This window comes from Phyllostomus discolor, chromosome 8 (genome assembly GCF_004126475.2).
Source record: "Phyllostomus discolor isolate MPI-MPIP mPhyDis1 chromosome 8, mPhyDis1.pri.v3, whole genome shotgun sequence".
Taxonomy (NCBI): domain Eukaryota; kingdom Metazoa; phylum Chordata; class Mammalia; order Chiroptera; family Phyllostomidae; genus Phyllostomus; species Phyllostomus discolor.
The window spans coordinates 19,398,393-19,417,303 of NC_040910.2; the positions used below are offsets into that span (position 1 = coordinate 19,398,393).

Sequence of the window (18,911 nt, forward strand, 5' to 3'; positions counted from 1 at the left end):
TCCAGCCACACCACTTAACAACACTCTCACTTCACATTGTAACTCGCTCTGTTCCAAATTAACAGAAGCAAGTAAGTCAGATCACTCTGCTGACTCAAATTCCAAGGACAGTTTCTCATCTCACTCAGAATAAAAATATATTTTTTTAACAGCTGCCTGTTAGGTCCTACATAATCCACACACATCACATCATCCTGAGCTCAGTACTCCCCTATTCTCCCTTTCTAACTCTGCTCCGTGCTTCGTGCCCTTGTTCTTTCTTAAAGAGGAAAATCTGGGGCTGCCTTGGAGCCTCTGCACTGGCTCGCCCCTCTGCCTAATGAGCTCCCCCCCCCCACCGACATCCACATGCTTCCCCCCCGCTTCTTCCTCCAGAACTGTGTTCAGATATCTCCTGATCAATGACACTTTCCCTCATCATCTTATTTCAAATAATTCACCTTTCCCCTTGCCCTGTTTTACCCTTCTCCACACCACTGTACGAAAGCACTGGAATAATGCCTACTGTGTAGGTGTCCATCTATCTGGCCACTTATTCATGTGTTATTCACCTCTTCCCACTAGAATTTAAGCTCCGTAAGGAAACAGATTTACCCTCTCACCACTGTTATCTTCAGCACCTACAAAAATGCTTGGCTTAGTAGGTCCTCAAAACATTTGATTATTGAGCAAGTAATTATTACATCTTTTGAAAGCCTGTCATGTGCTGAGCATTCTTTCTCCAGAAAGAAGAATTTCAAAGCAGGCCACAAATATAATACTGATTACGTTAAACACATTTTTCAAAGTTGGAGTCTGCACTAAACAAGTCACTTGCAGTACTTTTGAAACTGATGAGGTATAAATATATTTTAACATTTACTTATAAATTATCTGCCAAGTCATTAAAATCATGTTAATTTATCGAATTTCTTGCTATTTTCAGCACAGGCCATAAAATACAAATATATGATTAAAAAGATTAATGCCCCTAGAGCACATAATTTTTGGAGTAATTCTAGTTCCACACCAGATAACTAGGAAGTCATATATGTAACTTGAGACTGTCCAAAGACTGCATAATTGGCTGAACAGATCCTTTGTAATGCAGATTAACAAAACCAACACAAAATGAGCAATATGGAGAATATTACCATATAAACAGCAAGTAATCAATCAAGCTTTATGGTTTTGAACTGAAAAACTTTAATCCACATGCCTCATCAATCATATAATCTTTACCAGAAAGAACATAAAACACTATGTTCTCAGTCCACATAACAGTACCTATTTTTTTTACTTATAATACATACTTCGGTATTGGCCAAATTTAATTATTCCTTCCCATTTTGCCCTGCTGACTGCAATCTGGGTTTACTTCCGTATAACAATTTTAAACTGGCTGCTAAACCCCAAAGCGTCTTTTACCAGTTTTGTAGCTTTTACGCTGTTGAACAAGCAAAGCACTCTCTCTTCTTTACAACTCTTTTGTCCCACAGTTCCCTCGGTATCATCCTTTCCTGGTGTCATCCCTCAGGTAGCACAGCTGTTCTCCCCTGCCAGCTCCTCCCTTGCCTGCAGTTTCTTTCTCAAAACCTAGGGTTTTGAATGTCACATAGAAGCTAATGACAGCCAATTCTATTATCTCCAGCCAAACTCCTCTACTGAGCCTATTGGTTTTACCAGGATGTCCCAGTCACCCTAAATTGATTACTTTACAACTCAAACTCCTGTTGTCTGTCTGTCTCCACCTCTCTTGTCTCTCCCTCTCAACCCAAATTTTTTCCTAGATCCTCCTACCATTTTCTCTACATCACTAAAGGGAATCATATTCTAGCTAGTCATAGATTTAAGAAACCCATACGGCTCTTCCTTTCCCTCCTACTATGCCCTCTGTCCACAATTCAGTGCTAAAGCCATTAGGTGATACCAAACAAGTCAGGTGTATGTGTGGGAGCAGGGCAACAGTCCAAGGAGGGGGTCAGTCCAAGCAGACTGAGGAGGCCGTCATGTACGTGGGGGCTGGGGGAGAGGAGGCAGACCAGCATGGGGCGCCAAAGCCTGACTATAAGAAGGGTGAGAGGTGATCTGTACAGTGGACAACCCAGTGGGTCAAAGGCAGAGTAGAATGAAAAACGTCTGTTTGAGTGGGGGTGTCAAACGTGAGCAGGCAAGGAAGGTGTCCACACGGTGGGATGATGTCAAAGCCCAACTGGGATGGGGAAGGTGTGGTTTGCCATAGTGGTGCCCTGCGCAACATCCCTTCGACAGAAGCGGCTGTGAGGAGCAGAGCTGCTGGACAGCCCCCAGCTCCCTCACCTGGGAGTCCACCGCAACACTCACACCGGGCCACGCTTCCTCTAGGGTTTCTCCCAGCACACGACTGAACATGGTGAGAATGGTCCAAGAGGCACTCTGGGTGGGGGCCTCCCTGCACACCAGGGCTTGTGTTGACATCTATTTCTCTGGAGACCTGAACTGACTTGGAAGGCGTCCATGTAAAACTCTTGGAACAAAATTAAAAAGTTCTGGAAGATGCTATAAAATGATTAACTTCATTAAACAAAGGTCATTTCACTCCAGAATGTCTAAAGAACATCTCCTACTACATAAAGAAATCCAGTGGCTTAGCAGAGGAAAAGTTCCCAACAGGGCATTGAGCTGAAACGGGTCCTTTTAAGTCAAGGCTACATTTTGGCTGAATACTTTGAAGACGAAGAAGGGCTGCAGAAACTACCAGTGTGGCACTTACTCTTCCGTCCCTGTAAAGTATGAAGAAACTGTTTTTGACTTCAAGGGACAAGGCACTTGGACTTAAAAGGAAACTGCACTTTTGGAAAACATCATGTTACAAGCAGAAATCTTGAATTGCATCCTTTGCTGCTTGGGCTTGAGTGTAGAAGGGCATCGGCCAGTCTTAAGTCTTTATTGGAAACCACCTGGAGGAGCTGCAGAACAAAACTGAACAGATTTTCCTTCCCTTTCAACACAGTGTATCACTGGTGAACTCTTTCTGAATCTTCTGACTGTGAGAATTTGACTTCAGAAAAAAGGAAGAAGAGCTGTGGTCTTACACATTCAAGATGAGTTTTACTGATCTGCCCCATAGAAGTTCTGGATTTCTGTGAAGAAAAGAATATCCTGCTATTCATAGGAAAACAAGGAACATCATCCTATCATTTTTAACTCCTCACACATTTGAACAATCTTTTGCTTATTCAACGCACACCGAGGGCAAGCTAAGAAGTGGCCTCATCTCCGCTGAACAGGAAATGTGCGTGTGGTTGCCTCTCTCACGTCTGACCCTGAACTGGCACTTGTGAAGCAAAGAACAAGCATGGGAGGTGGATATAATTTTTACATTAAAGAAGTAAGTTTGCACTGAAGAGGTATATAAAATTTTTATTTTTAAGATTCCAAACCATTTTATGTTTGTGAGCCTATAAAAGAAGTGATCTTCTAATTGCTAGGCCACTCATATCACTAAGAAAATGTTTCTCTTTTATTTAAATTTATTTTTCAATTACAGTTGACATTCAATATTATTTTATATTAGTTTCAGGTGTATAGCATAGTGTTTAGACAATTATATAATTTATGAAGTGATCCCCTGATAATTCTGGTACCCACCTGGCACCATACAGAGTTATTACAATATTACTGACTATATATGAAAATGTTTTTTCAAAGTCTTATATAAAATTATACCTAGATATTTTTATTATATTATTTGACTTATGGTTTAGTAGAGTTACTATCCAATTTTGTCAATAAGTTTTTCATATGGTAAAAAATATTAATCACAATCAATTTACAACCTTTATATAAATTAAATCTGATGAGGCTACACTGCATAAGGCAGTTATGCAAATGTTTTACATTTCTTATGAGTTTGCAAAATTTTTGAAAATATAAAAGATTAATTTCAAGGAAAGTAAGTTAAGCTTCGTTATCAGGGGACTGTATTTCCTCCCAAGAAAAGTTGGCTCAAATTCATTTTTAGTCTTAAATAAGGCAGAGAAAACCACTCTTGTATTTACCGTATCTCATTTGGATCTCGTATAGCAGAAATCTGTGATAAGAACTATTTGGAAAGGTAACAAGATAAAGTAGTAAAGGGGGGGGGGGCTGTCCCCTAGATACTCTCCTACCTTACATTACAGATGACATTCTTTGTGGGAAGGGGAACCATACAAAAAAAGGGAAGCTAATAAATTCGCCAATATAAAGAGATCCAAAGAAAAAAAGACTATTCTCTGCTGAAAAGAGCACCTACAATTATCAACGAATTATTATATCTACAACTTACTGATCAAGCTAAGGTACATCATTTTTATGTAGGGGTTCTCAACATCAGAAAATTATTTTAAGTGTTCCCCCAGTGTAGAAAGACTGAGAGAGGCTGAAAGTAAACATTAGTAATGGGACAAACTGAAATTATGTTTGCCTAGTAAGAAGCAATGAGGGTAACACAGCATCACTTCTGTGATATTCCTGTCAACAATGCATAACCTGAATCCACTAATGAGTAAACATCAGACAAATCCAAATTAAGGTTCCTTGTTCAAAATGACCAGCTGGCCTACAGTTTTCAAAAGTGTTATAAGGGTGACAGTAAAGAAAAGATCAAAGAACTGTTCCAGATACATGGTAATTAAATGCAACCCAAGATTCTGAATGAAATCTTTGTTATACATTATTTGAACAACTGGTGAAACTCAAATGGGGCCTGAAGATAGATAATCTAACATATTAATGCCAATGTCCTGACTTTAATGGTTATGTTGCAATCGTGTAGGAGAATGACCTTGTATATGAGAAACGTGTACTCAAGGGGTACATAGATGGTAGATAGATGGGTAGATAGATGGTACATGTGTTGGCAACTTAGCAAATGGTTCCGGGACAACATAATTTCTTAGTACTGTACTTGGGACTTTTCTGAAAGTTAAAAAAGGGGAGAGGAGAGGGAGGAATTGAAAGTCATTCTGGTTCCCATCACCTGTTACAAACAACCTTTGCCTTGTCCCCACACTTCTGTCACTCACGCCATCACAAAGTCCTCCCAAGCCTACCTCCTAAGCAGCTCTACAATCAATCCCACTTCTCTGCTACTATTTAATAAGCAGATACCACAGGTCTCTTGCCCAAACTATCTGAACAGCATCCCGAGTATTCTCCCTGTCTTTTGCCTCCCACCCCTCTCATCTACTCTCTGTACCACTGCCAGAACATGAAAGGTCAGCACCTCAGTGGCAGTTTCCAAACATTTTACATGCTGAACCATTTGCTCAATGAAGGCAAAATATCAAACAGGAAACAGAGAGATTGTGAGGGAAGTTGGTGGGAGAAGAAGACAGTGTGCAGAGAGAACTTACAGTTCCTGAGTGACTCTACAGCACTTTTGAAAATTACTTTTTTTTACAGAATAAAGCCTCAACTCCTAAACACAACATACGAGATGTTCCTAACCTGGCCTTACCCTATCCTTCTTCAATACACACTGGTTTGTCTCAAACGGTGCATTACCCAACGATATTGATCTACCTGCATTCTACCCACACGCTCTATGTTCTCACGTGTGTACCTTTGCAAACCACATTTCCTTCTCTTTGCCATATTTCTTTGTTCACCGTTTAGTAACCCTATCTGGTAAGTCACTTTTCCTCACACTTCCATTCTTCTGTATCACAGAATCTGCTGAAATTGGCAAGTATAAGTCTTGAATACAAGGACTTCCTCTTTCTGCTTACAAAATAAAAAGCAGCGAGTATCTGATATGATCACATCAGAGAGCCAGCATAGAAGCCCAGAATACTGATTTTTCCACTTCGGCAGGCAAGGTGGCAGCTGTCCCAGAGTCCACAACTCCTGGTATTGAGGAGTCAGCACTGTGGAACACTCTGCAGCAGAAAGAGAGAATTTTGAATGAAGAATATGATAGGGCCATATAAACAACTCTACTAGAAAGAACACTTTCTGAAGCTACTGTCTTAATAAGGAGCTGATAACCACAAGGCCAAACAAAACCAGAATCTGCTAAATTGCAGAAATAACGTAGCATCTTTGCGGAAAGCCGGAACGCCATTGCAAAGAGCAAGTACTGACTCAAACCCTTTTAGTTCTGGCCTCCACTCTGCCTCTCACTATCATTTCACAAGAAGGTTTTGAACTTCAGGAAAAGCACAATACTATAATGTGGAAAATAACGTGTGTAGAAAACTAGCAAGTCATTTTTTGAGGAGAATTCCCATCTTAAGAAGCATGATTTGAGCAATGCAACCACTGTAGAGCACATGAGAAAAAAAAACTGTCTTCTCATTATTTGCTTTGTAAACTTAGGAATCCTATTCTCATTTGCTACCTTGCCTGGGTGATGCCCCCTCGAGTGGGTTCCTGAAGGTTTCAGCTGGTATGTGTGCTATTAGAATTCAGGTAACTCCTGCCCATATTTCCCTTCCTGCTCTTTGGCAAAACAATGACCTCATTTAGCTGAGTATGCCAGAGAGTCAGTATTCACAGACTTCCATCTTCCACTTCAAATTCTAAGCAAGAAGGTTGAGTGGACTTACTGGGGGAGGATACTGCCTGGCCGTACGGCACCCAGTGTACTTCCAGAAAAACGTGCATTTAAACTGAAAACGAGAAGAACACTACCATGCGCCAGGCCCTGGGGATACGATGCTGACCAAAGACATAGCCCTGCATCCTAAAAAATTTAGAGAAAAACATCTTTATATATAATTATAAGTTATATCATTATAGTAGAAACCAGGCAAAAGACATTTCAGTCTAGCCTGCTCCATTACTACCCACTAATATCCTTATCTGACTGAAAATGAAAACGCACACACATACAGAAAACCATCACCAAGAACATAATTCTAACACCAAAGAAAATTTATAATCCACTTAAAGCTATTTTTCTTTTTTTTCTTTCTTCCTTAGTAAAGACTGAGGGCTATTATTTTTAAACAGCAATAAATATCATAGTTTTTCTGACAAAGATCTCTATATGATGTAGAAATAAAGCAACACTGTCATAATGATAAAATCAGTAAACTAGATCTCTTATGTAGTGATCTGTCACTTTTCAGACAAGAAATTTTTTAAATTTTTCAGGTTATAAAACAGTATTTCTGGACAAACCTAACAAGGCAGTAGTTGTAAAACACTCTCAAACTTCTAAACACCCTCAATTTCAGTACAAACAATGCTGCGTTGTACACTCAATCTAAAACTAAGAGGAAGCATTGTGGGTTGGTGACAACACGAATTCCTTATCACAATGAGGACTGCCTAAGGATCTGACCACTAAACTCAGTCATTCAGATGCCCGGGAAGACAATAACGATGATGCTCACTCTCTCCAAAACTCCTGGTTTTCTCTTTGTTAGAAGGAATATTTCCTAGATCTTTATTCTGAAGCTTTCTCTCTCATCTAGACAAAACAGTGTTAACTCAAGAGAAAAGTAATAACTAATTGAAAGCTATAAAAATATGCAGTCTACTGCAGGAATTCAGAAACCACACTCGAGATACAGAAACCGAAATATTAGCAGGGAATCTTATAGGCTAAGAAACCTGCTTTATATTCAAATTGGTAAAGATGCTTCCACTGCATCCACGTAATCAGCGAACATTTACAAAGTGCCCACTAGAGACCAACACGATGCTACTTACAGCATATTCATTTAGTCAAGAATGCTGAGATCATTATTCCCATTTTACAAAACAGGAAACAGGCTTGGATTAAGGTCACTTGCCAGAGCTTTACAGTTAGTGAGACTTAGTAACATGTTTGAAATTCAAATATGTCTGAGCCAAGGTTTATGTTCAATCCACTAGGCCAACCTGTCTTCCAACATGGCATAATAAGGATCTTGCCGCAGCAAGAGAAACAAAGGCACAGGTGACAGTAACATGACACCACTGAAACTATTTTTTTCCATACAAAAGCCCTCCTTTCTCAGACCTCTAAACATTGCCTTTCTTCCAATCAGGGCCACAGACAGCGGGTCTGCATCACTGGGGGTTGGGGCTGGGGGATATTTTTAGGCTTCCAGTAGCAAAGTAAAATAAATTATGAGATTTGTCCTAGGCCACATTCAGGACCAAAGGGCCTCAGTATCTGTACCAGCACCCCACACCCAAAAAGTCAAGCACATACTCTAAACTGTTTTTGTTTACTAGTTACAAAGAGCTCTTAAAGGCATATTTGAATCTGTAAATGTAGCTCTGTACTTACATATGATTACAGGTACTTGGACAGTCTCAACTGGTAACTGGCTTTAGGCAAAACAGTGGAATTGAATTCTACAAACTATAACCCCAAAATTTATCCAACTTTATCATCTTGCTTCTTGATCGTTTCTCAATATAACTACAAAATAATAAGTATTACCTCTTTATTGAATCTTACTTTGTGCCGGGACTTGCTAAATGTTTTACGTGTGAAACCCGATTTCACTGTCAAAACTTATGATGCAGATTCCATTTCATGGGTGAAAAAGTGAGGTTCAGCAACTGTGCTATACTGCCTGTCAAGCAACACCCATCTAAGAATTAGAATAAACAATGGAGAAAGGACAATCTCTCTGCTACAACTGGAAAGTCACATGCAAAAGAATGAAACTGGACGCCTCTCTTACACCATGTACAAAAATAAACTCAAAATGAATTAAAGGTTGGAACGTAAGACCTGAAACCATAAAACTCTCTGAAGAAAACACCGGACGTAAGCTCCTGACATCAGTCTTGGCAATGACTTTTCTTGGATTGAACACCAAAAGCAAAGGCAACAAAAGTAAAAATAAAGAAGTGAGACAGCATCAAACTAAAAAGCTTCCATGCAGCAAAGAAAACCATCAACAAAATGAAAAGCCAACTGATAGAACGGGAGAAAATATTTACAAATCATATATGATGAGTAATATCCAAAATATATAAAGAACTCATACAACTCAAAAGCAACAAAATCCAATTAGAAAATGGAAAGAGAACTGACGAGACTTTTCCCCAAGGATGACATGCAAATGGTGGACAGGTACATGAAAAGGTGCACACATGCAAATCAAAAACACAGTAAGACACAGCTGCACAGTCTCGAGAATAACAAGCATCAAAGTTCAAGGGATAATAAGCATTGGGAAGGATGTGGACAAAAAGGGAACTTGTGTGCACTGTTGGTGGGAATGTGAAGTGATAAAGCCATTATAAAAAACAGTATGGAGGTGCCTCAAAAAATTAAAATAGAGCCCTGGCCAGGTGGCTCAGCTGGTTGTAGCACTGAACCATCCATCACCAAGAGGTTGCATGTTTGATCCCTGGATCAAACCAGTGAATATGAACTCAGGAGAGGGTTAAAAAAAACAAAACTATAATCCAGCAATCTCACTTCTGGGTATATACAGTCAATGGAAATGAAAACAGGTTATCAAAGCTGTATCTGCACTCTCCAGTTCACTGCAGCATTATGCACAGTAGCCAAAACATGAAAACACACATGTGTCTGCCAGTGGATGACTAGATCAAGAAGATGTGACACACACACACACACACACACACACACACACAGAAATATTCAGCCATAAGAGGAAATCCTGCCATTTGCAATATGAATGGACCTTGAGGGCATTAGGCTAAGTGAAATAATCCAGAGAGAAGATGATAAATACAATGTGGTATCACTTTTAAGAGTACAACAGAATACAACAGAACAGATGACATTCACGGAAACAAGGTAGAAAAATGGCAGCCAGAGGCTGGGGGTGGGTGGTGGTGGGGTGTGGGGAGGCACATAAGGAGAGGTTAGTAAGAGGGAAAAAGCTTTCTGCTATAAGATGAATAATGTCTAGGGTTTAATACGAAGCATGGCGATATCATTGTATAACTGAAATTTGTCAAGAAAATAGAATTTAAATGTTTTCAAATCCCCCCAAACAATATAAATATGTGAGATGATGATGTGTTAATTAACTAGATATGGGGGAATCCTTTCACAATGTATATGTATATAAAATCACCACATGTGCACTTTAAATATCTTATAATTGATGTTATTTATACCTCAGTAAGGCTGAGATCTTAAAAAAGAAAACATTCTGATCCCCCAGAGCCCGCTCTAGTGACTCCTAGAAACCAGCCCTTGTCACCCACAAGGGCAGCCACCATCACGACTTTTCACACGACAGATCAAGTCCGCCTGGTCCTGAACTCTATACAGATGAACTAATGCTCTCGTGTCCGTGTGGGGGTATTTTTTCTCAACATTATGACTTTAAAACGTGTCTACACTGTTATCTGTACTGGTTCACTTTTGTTCTTACTACTGTATAGTTTCTATCGGGCAGAAATATCAATGGTAAAAATATCACGTACATGGTCTGTCTCTGGTAGGCACTTGTACAACACCATCAAGTTAAACAACTGATTATTTGGGAAAATCTGTCCTCATGATGTATTTGGCAAGTTTTTATTTCTCCAATCCAAAATTTAAAATTTATACTTGTTTAATTACCACTGATAATTTATAAGGTTTTGGCTTTCAAATATGGACCCAATAGCTCAAGTAGTTTATGCTACCTTCCCTAAATGAACTAAAGTACTAAGGAATCAAACAGCACGTAAAAAATGAGAGAATTCGAACACCACCGTTTTGCAACCTCCAATAACTGAATGTCATCCAGCAACAGCTGCTCACATCACAAAAGGGGGAGCAGACAGAGGTGACATACCGCGCCCTAGACAGAGAAATCACACAAGTCTAGTGAAGCCTCTAGACCCAGTGGCCAGCAGGAGGACGTCAAAGGGACAGGTGAACGTGCTGAACTGCATTAGTGTGTACAATCAGCCAAATCCAGACTATGAAAAACAGGTCAAACAAATAAATGTTAAGGGAAAGATATGGAAAATAAATCTATAAAGTAAAAGAAATAATAATAGCTCTTTTTAAAAATGGTTGAGATTAAATAATAGTATCTAGAGAGACATACTTGGCATAACCACACACACAGGGAGTGATTACTGGGACAGCAACTCAGAGGAAGGAAGTTACTTGAAGGAAGGGAAGGGGTTGTGAGTCAGGGCACATCGAGGAGCTTCTGTGGAAGTTGGCACACTTCTACATATTGAGAGCTGTGTGGTAGTTATGAGAATGTTTTTCTTAGTACTCTAAGATCACTATTTGTGGTGTATATAGGTTCCATATCTGTATTTTATAAAAGAAAGAAAATAGTTTTTAAAATTTTTTAGATTCTAGATAAGATCTGCCAATCTACGAACTTCCCGAAAGATTCCTCAGCAATGAGCCTGTGTCATCTGGATTATTTTCAATAATCATTTTCATTCCAATCACAGTATCATCTCAAAATAAAGCAGAAAGACGTAAACAATTTCAGAAAGTATCTTAAAATGCCCAATGCATGTCTTAATGGTTCTAATAAAACTATTTAGTACATAATCAGACTCATTGCTTCTGGTGAATTTGGCAAATTCAACAAATTTGGGAATACAGCATATCTTGAAGCCAGTAAATTTACTTTTAGACACTTCATTCAGCTATTACACAACCAATGTTCAAAACAGTAATTTACTGGTGCAGCTGCTGAACAAGCTTCTCTGGATTTCTTCTAAGGTCTAAGACGCCATGAGAATTCAAACTGTGCTCTGGCTGGCGTGGCTCAGTAGATTGAGCACCAGCCTGTGAACCAGAGGGCCATCGGTTCGATTCCTAGTCAGGGCACATGCCTGGGTTGTGGGCCAGGTCCCCAGTAGGAGTTGCTTAAAAGGCAACCACACACTGATGTTTCTCTCCCTCTTTTTCTCCCTCCCCTACCCTCTCAAAAAACAAATAAATAAAGTCTTAAAAAAAAAAAAAAAAAAACAATTTGAACCATAAGGTGCCAGGATGTCACTTTTAAAATAAACACAAGACTTTTGTAGCTCTTTAAAAATTAAGATGAGTATGTATGTGTACACATAAATACTAGGCCATACTTGCAAAGTCACCTAATTTAAATTAACAATCTAAAGAACTCTTTGATATCACATTTTAGAATTACAAATTCATTCATATTTTTCTGAAATTCGAAACTCCTGTTATGTTATAGCATACTCACATAAACTCTCTTTTCAGGTAGGTGCTCTACTTTTTCCTACAGCTTTCAACAAAAGTTAATTGGTCAAGAAATCATAATGAATCACCAACTGTGTGCTGGTTGGTAACATGTGAAAAACAATGCTCTTGTTCTAAGATGGCTTGAAATCTAGTTGGATAATAGAAGTATTTTGTATTATCATATGATTACTTGGCTTGGCGTTATGGTCTAGATATGTAACAGAAGTTCCAAGAAGGAAGAAATCTTATGTGACCAAAAACAAGACACATCTCTGCATGTAAAAGGCATTCAATAAATACTCATGGAAGGAATAAATGAATGAACAAAAAAATGGCACAGTCACACATACACAGAGAATTGAGTTGGGTCCTCAACAATAGCAATACAGGATCTGCTCTTTGCCAAAAGACCCCTAAAATTTGAATATACTTATAATATTCACAGATTTTAAAAGACTTTTTTTTCATATTTCAGCTCCTCAGAAACTGAAGGCACATAAGTAGCAGCATTTTTTCTTCTCTAATAGTTAAATAATTGTGCACCTCCAGCTTCTGAGATTTGATCACACATATCAATTGATTCTAAAAAGAAATACAGCATGTAATATGATTTCAAAATTAATCATTTACTGCATGCAAACTGGGTATTGGGTATCATCTCAATTTTTATAGGTAACAGTACAACATTTTAATAAAAGACACTTTCCAAAATCAAATCCTATGAGTTCTGATTCTTAAAATTTCCAAACAACATAATTATAACCACTACAAACACATCTTCTATGAAACCTACAGCACGCATGTTCTCCAACAACACTGCAGATGGTACTGCGAGATGAAACAGCTGCATGTAAGGTGAACAAATCTCAGTTATAGAAATACTGAGGGTATTTCTTCCTTCTAACACTAAACGGTAACAAGCTGGGGTGAGGGGAAGGAATAATCTTTATCGCTGTATTTTTATCTATAATTGGATAAAACAATGACAATTTTAAAAGGCAGAAATTTTACTAAAAAAGAAACAGAAAGGGGTTAATTTCATATTAACCAAATAAATTTATAAATTACCCTACAGGAAAACTCGTATGATGAATATAAACAGTAGTATAAAACAAACAACCTGGTATATTTTATTTTGACCTGGGGAGATGGCATGCTTTTTTGAAAACGCAAACCATGAATTTACTGGTCCCTGTGTATTATCATTTAGCTAGGGAAATAGAGTCTGTCGAAAACGTGCAAGCAGGCATGAATTAAACTGCTGCCCTTAAGCACAGCATCCTTCACTCAAAAGCAGCACTAATCTAATTAGAATAAGAACTTACATCAAGAGCTTTCCTGCCAATCTTTTATCATTATCATCAATAACTGAATAGAAAAATATGAATAAGTGAAACATATTAGCCAAAGGAAGAATAAATACTTTCTTACTTAAATCAGTAAGAGAATCTGTGTGCACCCACAGTATATGCATATCTTTACAGCTCCATTTCAGAACCTGCAGTTTGGTTCTAGTTTTGTTTTTGCTTTTCTCCACAAGAAAACTAAAAATAGGACCATGGTAGTCAGTGATTCTGACTTTTGTACATACAGGGGTATAACCTTGGGCAAGTCCCTTAATCTTTGAGACTTCAAATTTCATTATTAGAAAAAGAAGTAATATTTGAGTATCTGCTATATGCCAATCACTATGCTGTTTTATATAAATTATCTCTTATTCTTCAAAATAATCCTACCACGTAATTAGTATTATCCTCACATAACCAAAATTCAGTCACCTAAATCTGATTCAATCACAAGTCTGCCTAACTCTAAAACCCCTTTCCTTCACTTCGTGGTAATGATAATGCCTAGATTAATACCTAGACTATCTGAATTACTGAGTAATTCCAACAAAAGATGCCATGGTCCACATGGCCTGTTTTAAAACAGAAAGCTATACAAGCATAAGAGACAAACAGTACCCTACTGGTATACCCATTTCATCACACTCCTCCCCTCCCTACATGGCAGAGATGCTTGACACGAACAGCACAGGGAAAAAAAATGTAAACACAAATGTACACATATATTGCTCAGTGCATGAAGTATTAATGACCAAACAATGAGACGACAGTCTAATTTTCTACAAACACCTTCCTGTAATGGGGATTAGTTCATTCATTCATCACCAAGGGATGAGGTCAGTATAATGTGAAAGTCACACTGGTCCACAAAGAATTTTCTCCATCCCAGTAGTGCTTTAAAGCCACCAGGGACAAGCTTTCTCATAGAGAAAGAACCTCAGTAGTAGCACATGGCGACCTTAAGAAAAAATCCTGAAAATCCTGTAGAGGAGGGCAAGCAGTGTTTGGTGAGCGACCTTGAACTGCCAGGCTTTCCACATGGTTCAACTGTCTGGTCAAGCTGTGAGTACAAATAAAGAAGCCATGAAAATATTCTCTCCATGTTTATTTTTTTTAAGGGATTAGAGGTAGGGAGGGCTGATAAAGAAGGCTGTACCCTGGATCAAAATGTCCAATTCTGACAATTTATCATAAGTGGAATCGAATGCCCTCATGAACCTACCTCTTAAAGAAGAAGGCATAAATCCTAGAACTTAGAATTAGCTACCTAATGTTGGGTACAAATGTTTACTTGTATTAATATTTTTATTATAACTATTACTAGTTTCTATATGGTTTTTCCCTATTTCTAAAGTCTGATTTTGCAGAACTTTAGGTTTTTTCCAGCGATGCATATATTGCTTTGTAACAGAACTGCCTCCATTACGATGTTGAAGGAACCCAGCGTCACCACTTGCTTTTAGACCTCCCCGAGCCTCCTCAGTATTTGCTATAATGGGACAAAACTAATCTGAACTGAGAGATTAAACTTGACTGCGGCTAAACACTCCAGAACTACTATGTCAAACCAAAACAGTACCCATTTTTGGTTTTGCTTTAAAAAATATTAATAAAAAACAGTTGGAGTAAAATACCTGAAATGAATAAAAATTAGATAACATTTAAAAATAGGGATTGTAATAGCGGAAGTAAAACACGTGACCTCAAAATACTCCCAAAATTATGCCAAATTAAATCTAAATTCTAGCATATACTATGTATTTTAAAAACCAATATTCGAGTCAGTTTCTTTAATTTTATACCAATGCCACAAGGAAGACGACATTCATTAAAATGATATAGGCTTTTTCCTTAGGACAGATCTTTTTGGTTTACAGCATAGCACACTTGAAATTATTTTCTTTCCTTTTCTGTTTTATCCTCACCTGAGGACATTTTTCCTTGCTTTTAACGAGGAAGGGAGAGAGAGAAACATCAACCCAAGAGAAAACTATTGACTGACTGCCTCCTGTACATGCCCAGACTGGGAATCAAAGCCGCAACCTAGGCATGTGCCATGACTGGGAAGCAAACCCTCAACCTTTTGGTTATTGCGTGACTCTCCAACCAACTGAGCCACACTGGCCAGGGCTGAAATTATTTTCTTTATGAAAATGTCAAATTACTAAAGAGAAAGCAATCTCTACCTACCTTGGTCACAGAGAATACATTTCTTTACTAAGTTGAGGAACTACAAACAACTGACTTCAGCATTTAAATTTCTGTCTGCACCATGTGTCTAAGAAGACAGAAATTTTTAACATTTTAAAACATTTCTAACATTTTAAAAATGTCAAACCCTAATCAATATTTAATTTTGGTAATCTAAGTTATTAAAAATTGAAAGTTATTAAACCTGCCTGAAATGTTGTTTTATATTAAAGAGTTTTTTAAACATTGATTTTAGGGAGAGAGAAAGGGGAAGAATGGAGAGGGGGGAGAAAGAGAAGGGGTGGGAGAGACAGAGAAACACTGATATGAGAAACATCGATCAGTTGCTCCAGTGCACACCTGACTGGGGATTGAACCCCAGAACCTAGGTATGTGCCCTGACCAGGGATCAAATCCACAACGTTTTGCAGGGGAGGAGTGCTCAGAACACTGCTCCAACCCAGATACCCAGCCAGGGATACATTAAGGAATGTTTAAAGCACTTTTCATGATGCTTTGAAACAGATGCGTCCTGAAGTATCAATTCACTCAAGTCAGAAATACCAGCAGAGTATTCCTACCACTTCAAAAATGGGAGGAAAGGCTACAGGAGGAACTGGCAGGAAAGGGAAGGAAATGGTATCTTGAACAGGACAGGGATACCAACCTGGTAAACAAATGTAATATGCATGATCTCCAAAACCTCAAATCACATTTGATATTTATATCAAATATCATTTGGACCTTGACAGTTCCTACCACCTTCTATTCTTTTTTGCAATTAATGCACATCACTATAACATTCTGAATCAAATCCTGGCTCAGGGATTATAAAAGGTCAGTAACAGCTCTGAAAGTGTTCTACTTTCTTCAATGCCTAAATTCAGATTGTTTCCAAAATTTTCACTATAGAACATGTCTCCTCTATGCAAAATTTTCAAGATGGAAATGGCAAATTTATCTTCTTATAATAAAAATACTGATCAAGAACAATTTCTACTATAAGACAGAAAACATGTAGCAAAACTACACAGTCAGACATAAAATAAAATGTTTATGTAACAACTAGAGTTTATACTTCCGAATAAGCACTTTACTTCCCTTATTGAGAGCAGTGAAGCTTTCAGAACTTGACTTGTCAATTTTTGACACCTCAATCTCAAAGGTTTTGTTTCTTTATTCCTTCCCTTCCTTCTCTCCTGTCTTAAGAAAAAAAGATCCCTACCATTTCCAAAAGTAATACCACCAGACCTTTGCATTTTGTATTTCCCTACACCTCCTCCAGAAACTTGCTCCATTAGCCATCCCCCTCCTCCTGCTTCAAGACTCAGTTCCTTCAACCTCACTCTTGTCTCTCTGTGAACATTCGCAAGTGTATGGCATTCATTCTTGGGTGCAAAACAATGCAAATGAGTGAAGCCTTGTCAATAGGAAGGGAACTGTCCCAATCCAACTACACAGATTTTAAAACCAATAAAATTCAGTATTCTTTTCATTTCACTCTTTAATAAAGCTCTGGTCAGAGAATGAAAAGAAAGGAGGGAGAAAAAGTCAGCATCATAAAATATGTCATAAGCAAAGGCTATATGACAATGACTTCTAATCTTTATTTTTTCAGCACCAAGGACTTTTTTGTTATGCCAAAATATATCTAATAATTATCACAGATACAATTCCGAGAAATGAACTTTAAAAGGTACTCTTTAAAGGATGAACTGCTATGACTTTCTACAACCAGTTAACTCTAAAATTTAGGAATTAATTTCCTATATAGAAACAAAATATGTTACAAAACTTTGCTTTTATGCTTACTTTTAAAAATTAAGCCAAATTCTTAAACATTAGCTTTGAAAAGTTAACATTGTGATTTTTATTTACTATTAATCACAGGGTTGAGAGTAAAGAGTAACATTTTACCCCAAAATACTATAATTGCAATCAAAATTCTAAGACTTTTCCTCCAAAGTTTGCAATGTTATAGGTTTACAATTTATACATATTGGTGAAAAAGTTTATAAAGAAATGTACAAATGTTTAAGCATGATAAAAACAAAAAAGATACAACTGTAACTCAAAACTTTCCATCAGTCAGTCTCTTCTTATTCCAGCTTCAAATAACTTCTCAATGACTTTCGTAATTGTTTTTCAGCTTACACAAACTCTAAACCACGTCCAATCCTACCCCTAGGCACTAAAAGACATCACTTACTATGTGTTCATTTTAACTGTAACACTAATCTGCTTTCATGGTACCTTGATCCAATGACAAAGCTTCACTGCAGCAGACTTAGAAATTTTGAAGACTATAGACATATAAAGAAATATCTGAAGTTATCTGAAATCTCACTTTCCACAGATAATCACTTAATAAATTTGCTGTACTTCCTTCCAGTCTCCCTCCCTACTCTGTGCAACAAATATGTAATTTCAAAACTAGTATCATTTTAGGTTGATCTCCATGAAAATGCTGATATTCAACCACTCACCGACCTACAAAAATATAAATTGCATATGGTTCAACCTAATGCCAAATGCACTATATGTGTATGCATGTATATAAGTACAATTTTACATTCTTCTTTTGAGACTTCATATTAAATCACGAGCATTTTCCTAGTCTTCGATATCCTTCCCAATGTGATGTTTTAAGGCTGGATGGTGGCTCAAACAAGTGGATATTTAATAAACTTCCTTAATCATTTCTCTGATGTTTGAAACTGAATTATTTCCAGTTGTTCACCATTACAAATGATGTTGGTATGAACATCTTGATACCTATATCTTTCTGTAAATCTGATTTATTTCCTTAGAATAACTTCCTAGAGTAGGTGCATGAGGTTGAAGTTCATGAACATTTTAAATACTATTTAAACAGCCCTGGCTGCTGTGACTCAGTGGATTAAGCGCACGACTGAGAACGAAAGGATCACCTGTTCCATTCCCAGTCAGTGCACATGCCTGGGTTGCTGGCCAGGTCCCCAGCGGGGGCACTCAAAAGGCAACCACACACTGATGTTTCTCTTTCCCTTCCCTTCTGTCTAAAAATAAATAAATAAGTACTATTTAAACGTGATCTTAAAATGCCTGCCATAAAAGAATTTACATTACCCATTTGCACTTCACCATTAATGTATGCTCATTCTATCTCAAAACTCTTTGTTTTTTAACAGTCTGAGAGATGATTTTACAAATCATCTATGGTTTGTAAACCAATTCTGAGACAAAAAAGGAGCTAACAAACAACGCATACAGAAAGGCAAAATAGGGGCACACCATCA

At 37.8% G+C, this 18,911-nt stretch overlaps 1 protein-coding gene across 8 annotated transcripts in view; it reads right to left on the minus strand.

The window, feature by feature from the left end:
- FBXW7 (F-box and WD repeat domain containing 7) overlaps window positions 1-18,911 on the minus strand; it is a 169,400-nt gene that overhangs the window by 94,395 nt on the left and 56,094 nt on the right. The window contains exons 1-2 of one of the 8 annotated variants that reach the window (XM_036031904.1): window positions 18,498-18,514; window positions 1,632-1,635 (exon numbers count right to left, since the gene is read on the minus strand). The exons of 6 other annotated variants lie outside the window; for them this stretch is intronic. Coding sequence is in view for 1 of the 2 variants with exons in the window: in XM_036031897.1 (XP_035887790.1) it covers window positions 2,299-2,436 (138 nt within the window). In the remaining variant the exon portion in view is untranslated. Of the gene's footprint in view, window positions 1-1,631; window positions 1,636-2,298; window positions 3,285-18,497; window positions 18,515-18,911 lie in introns of those variants that run through there. One more of the 8 variants, XM_036031897.1, reaches the window with a different exon arrangement.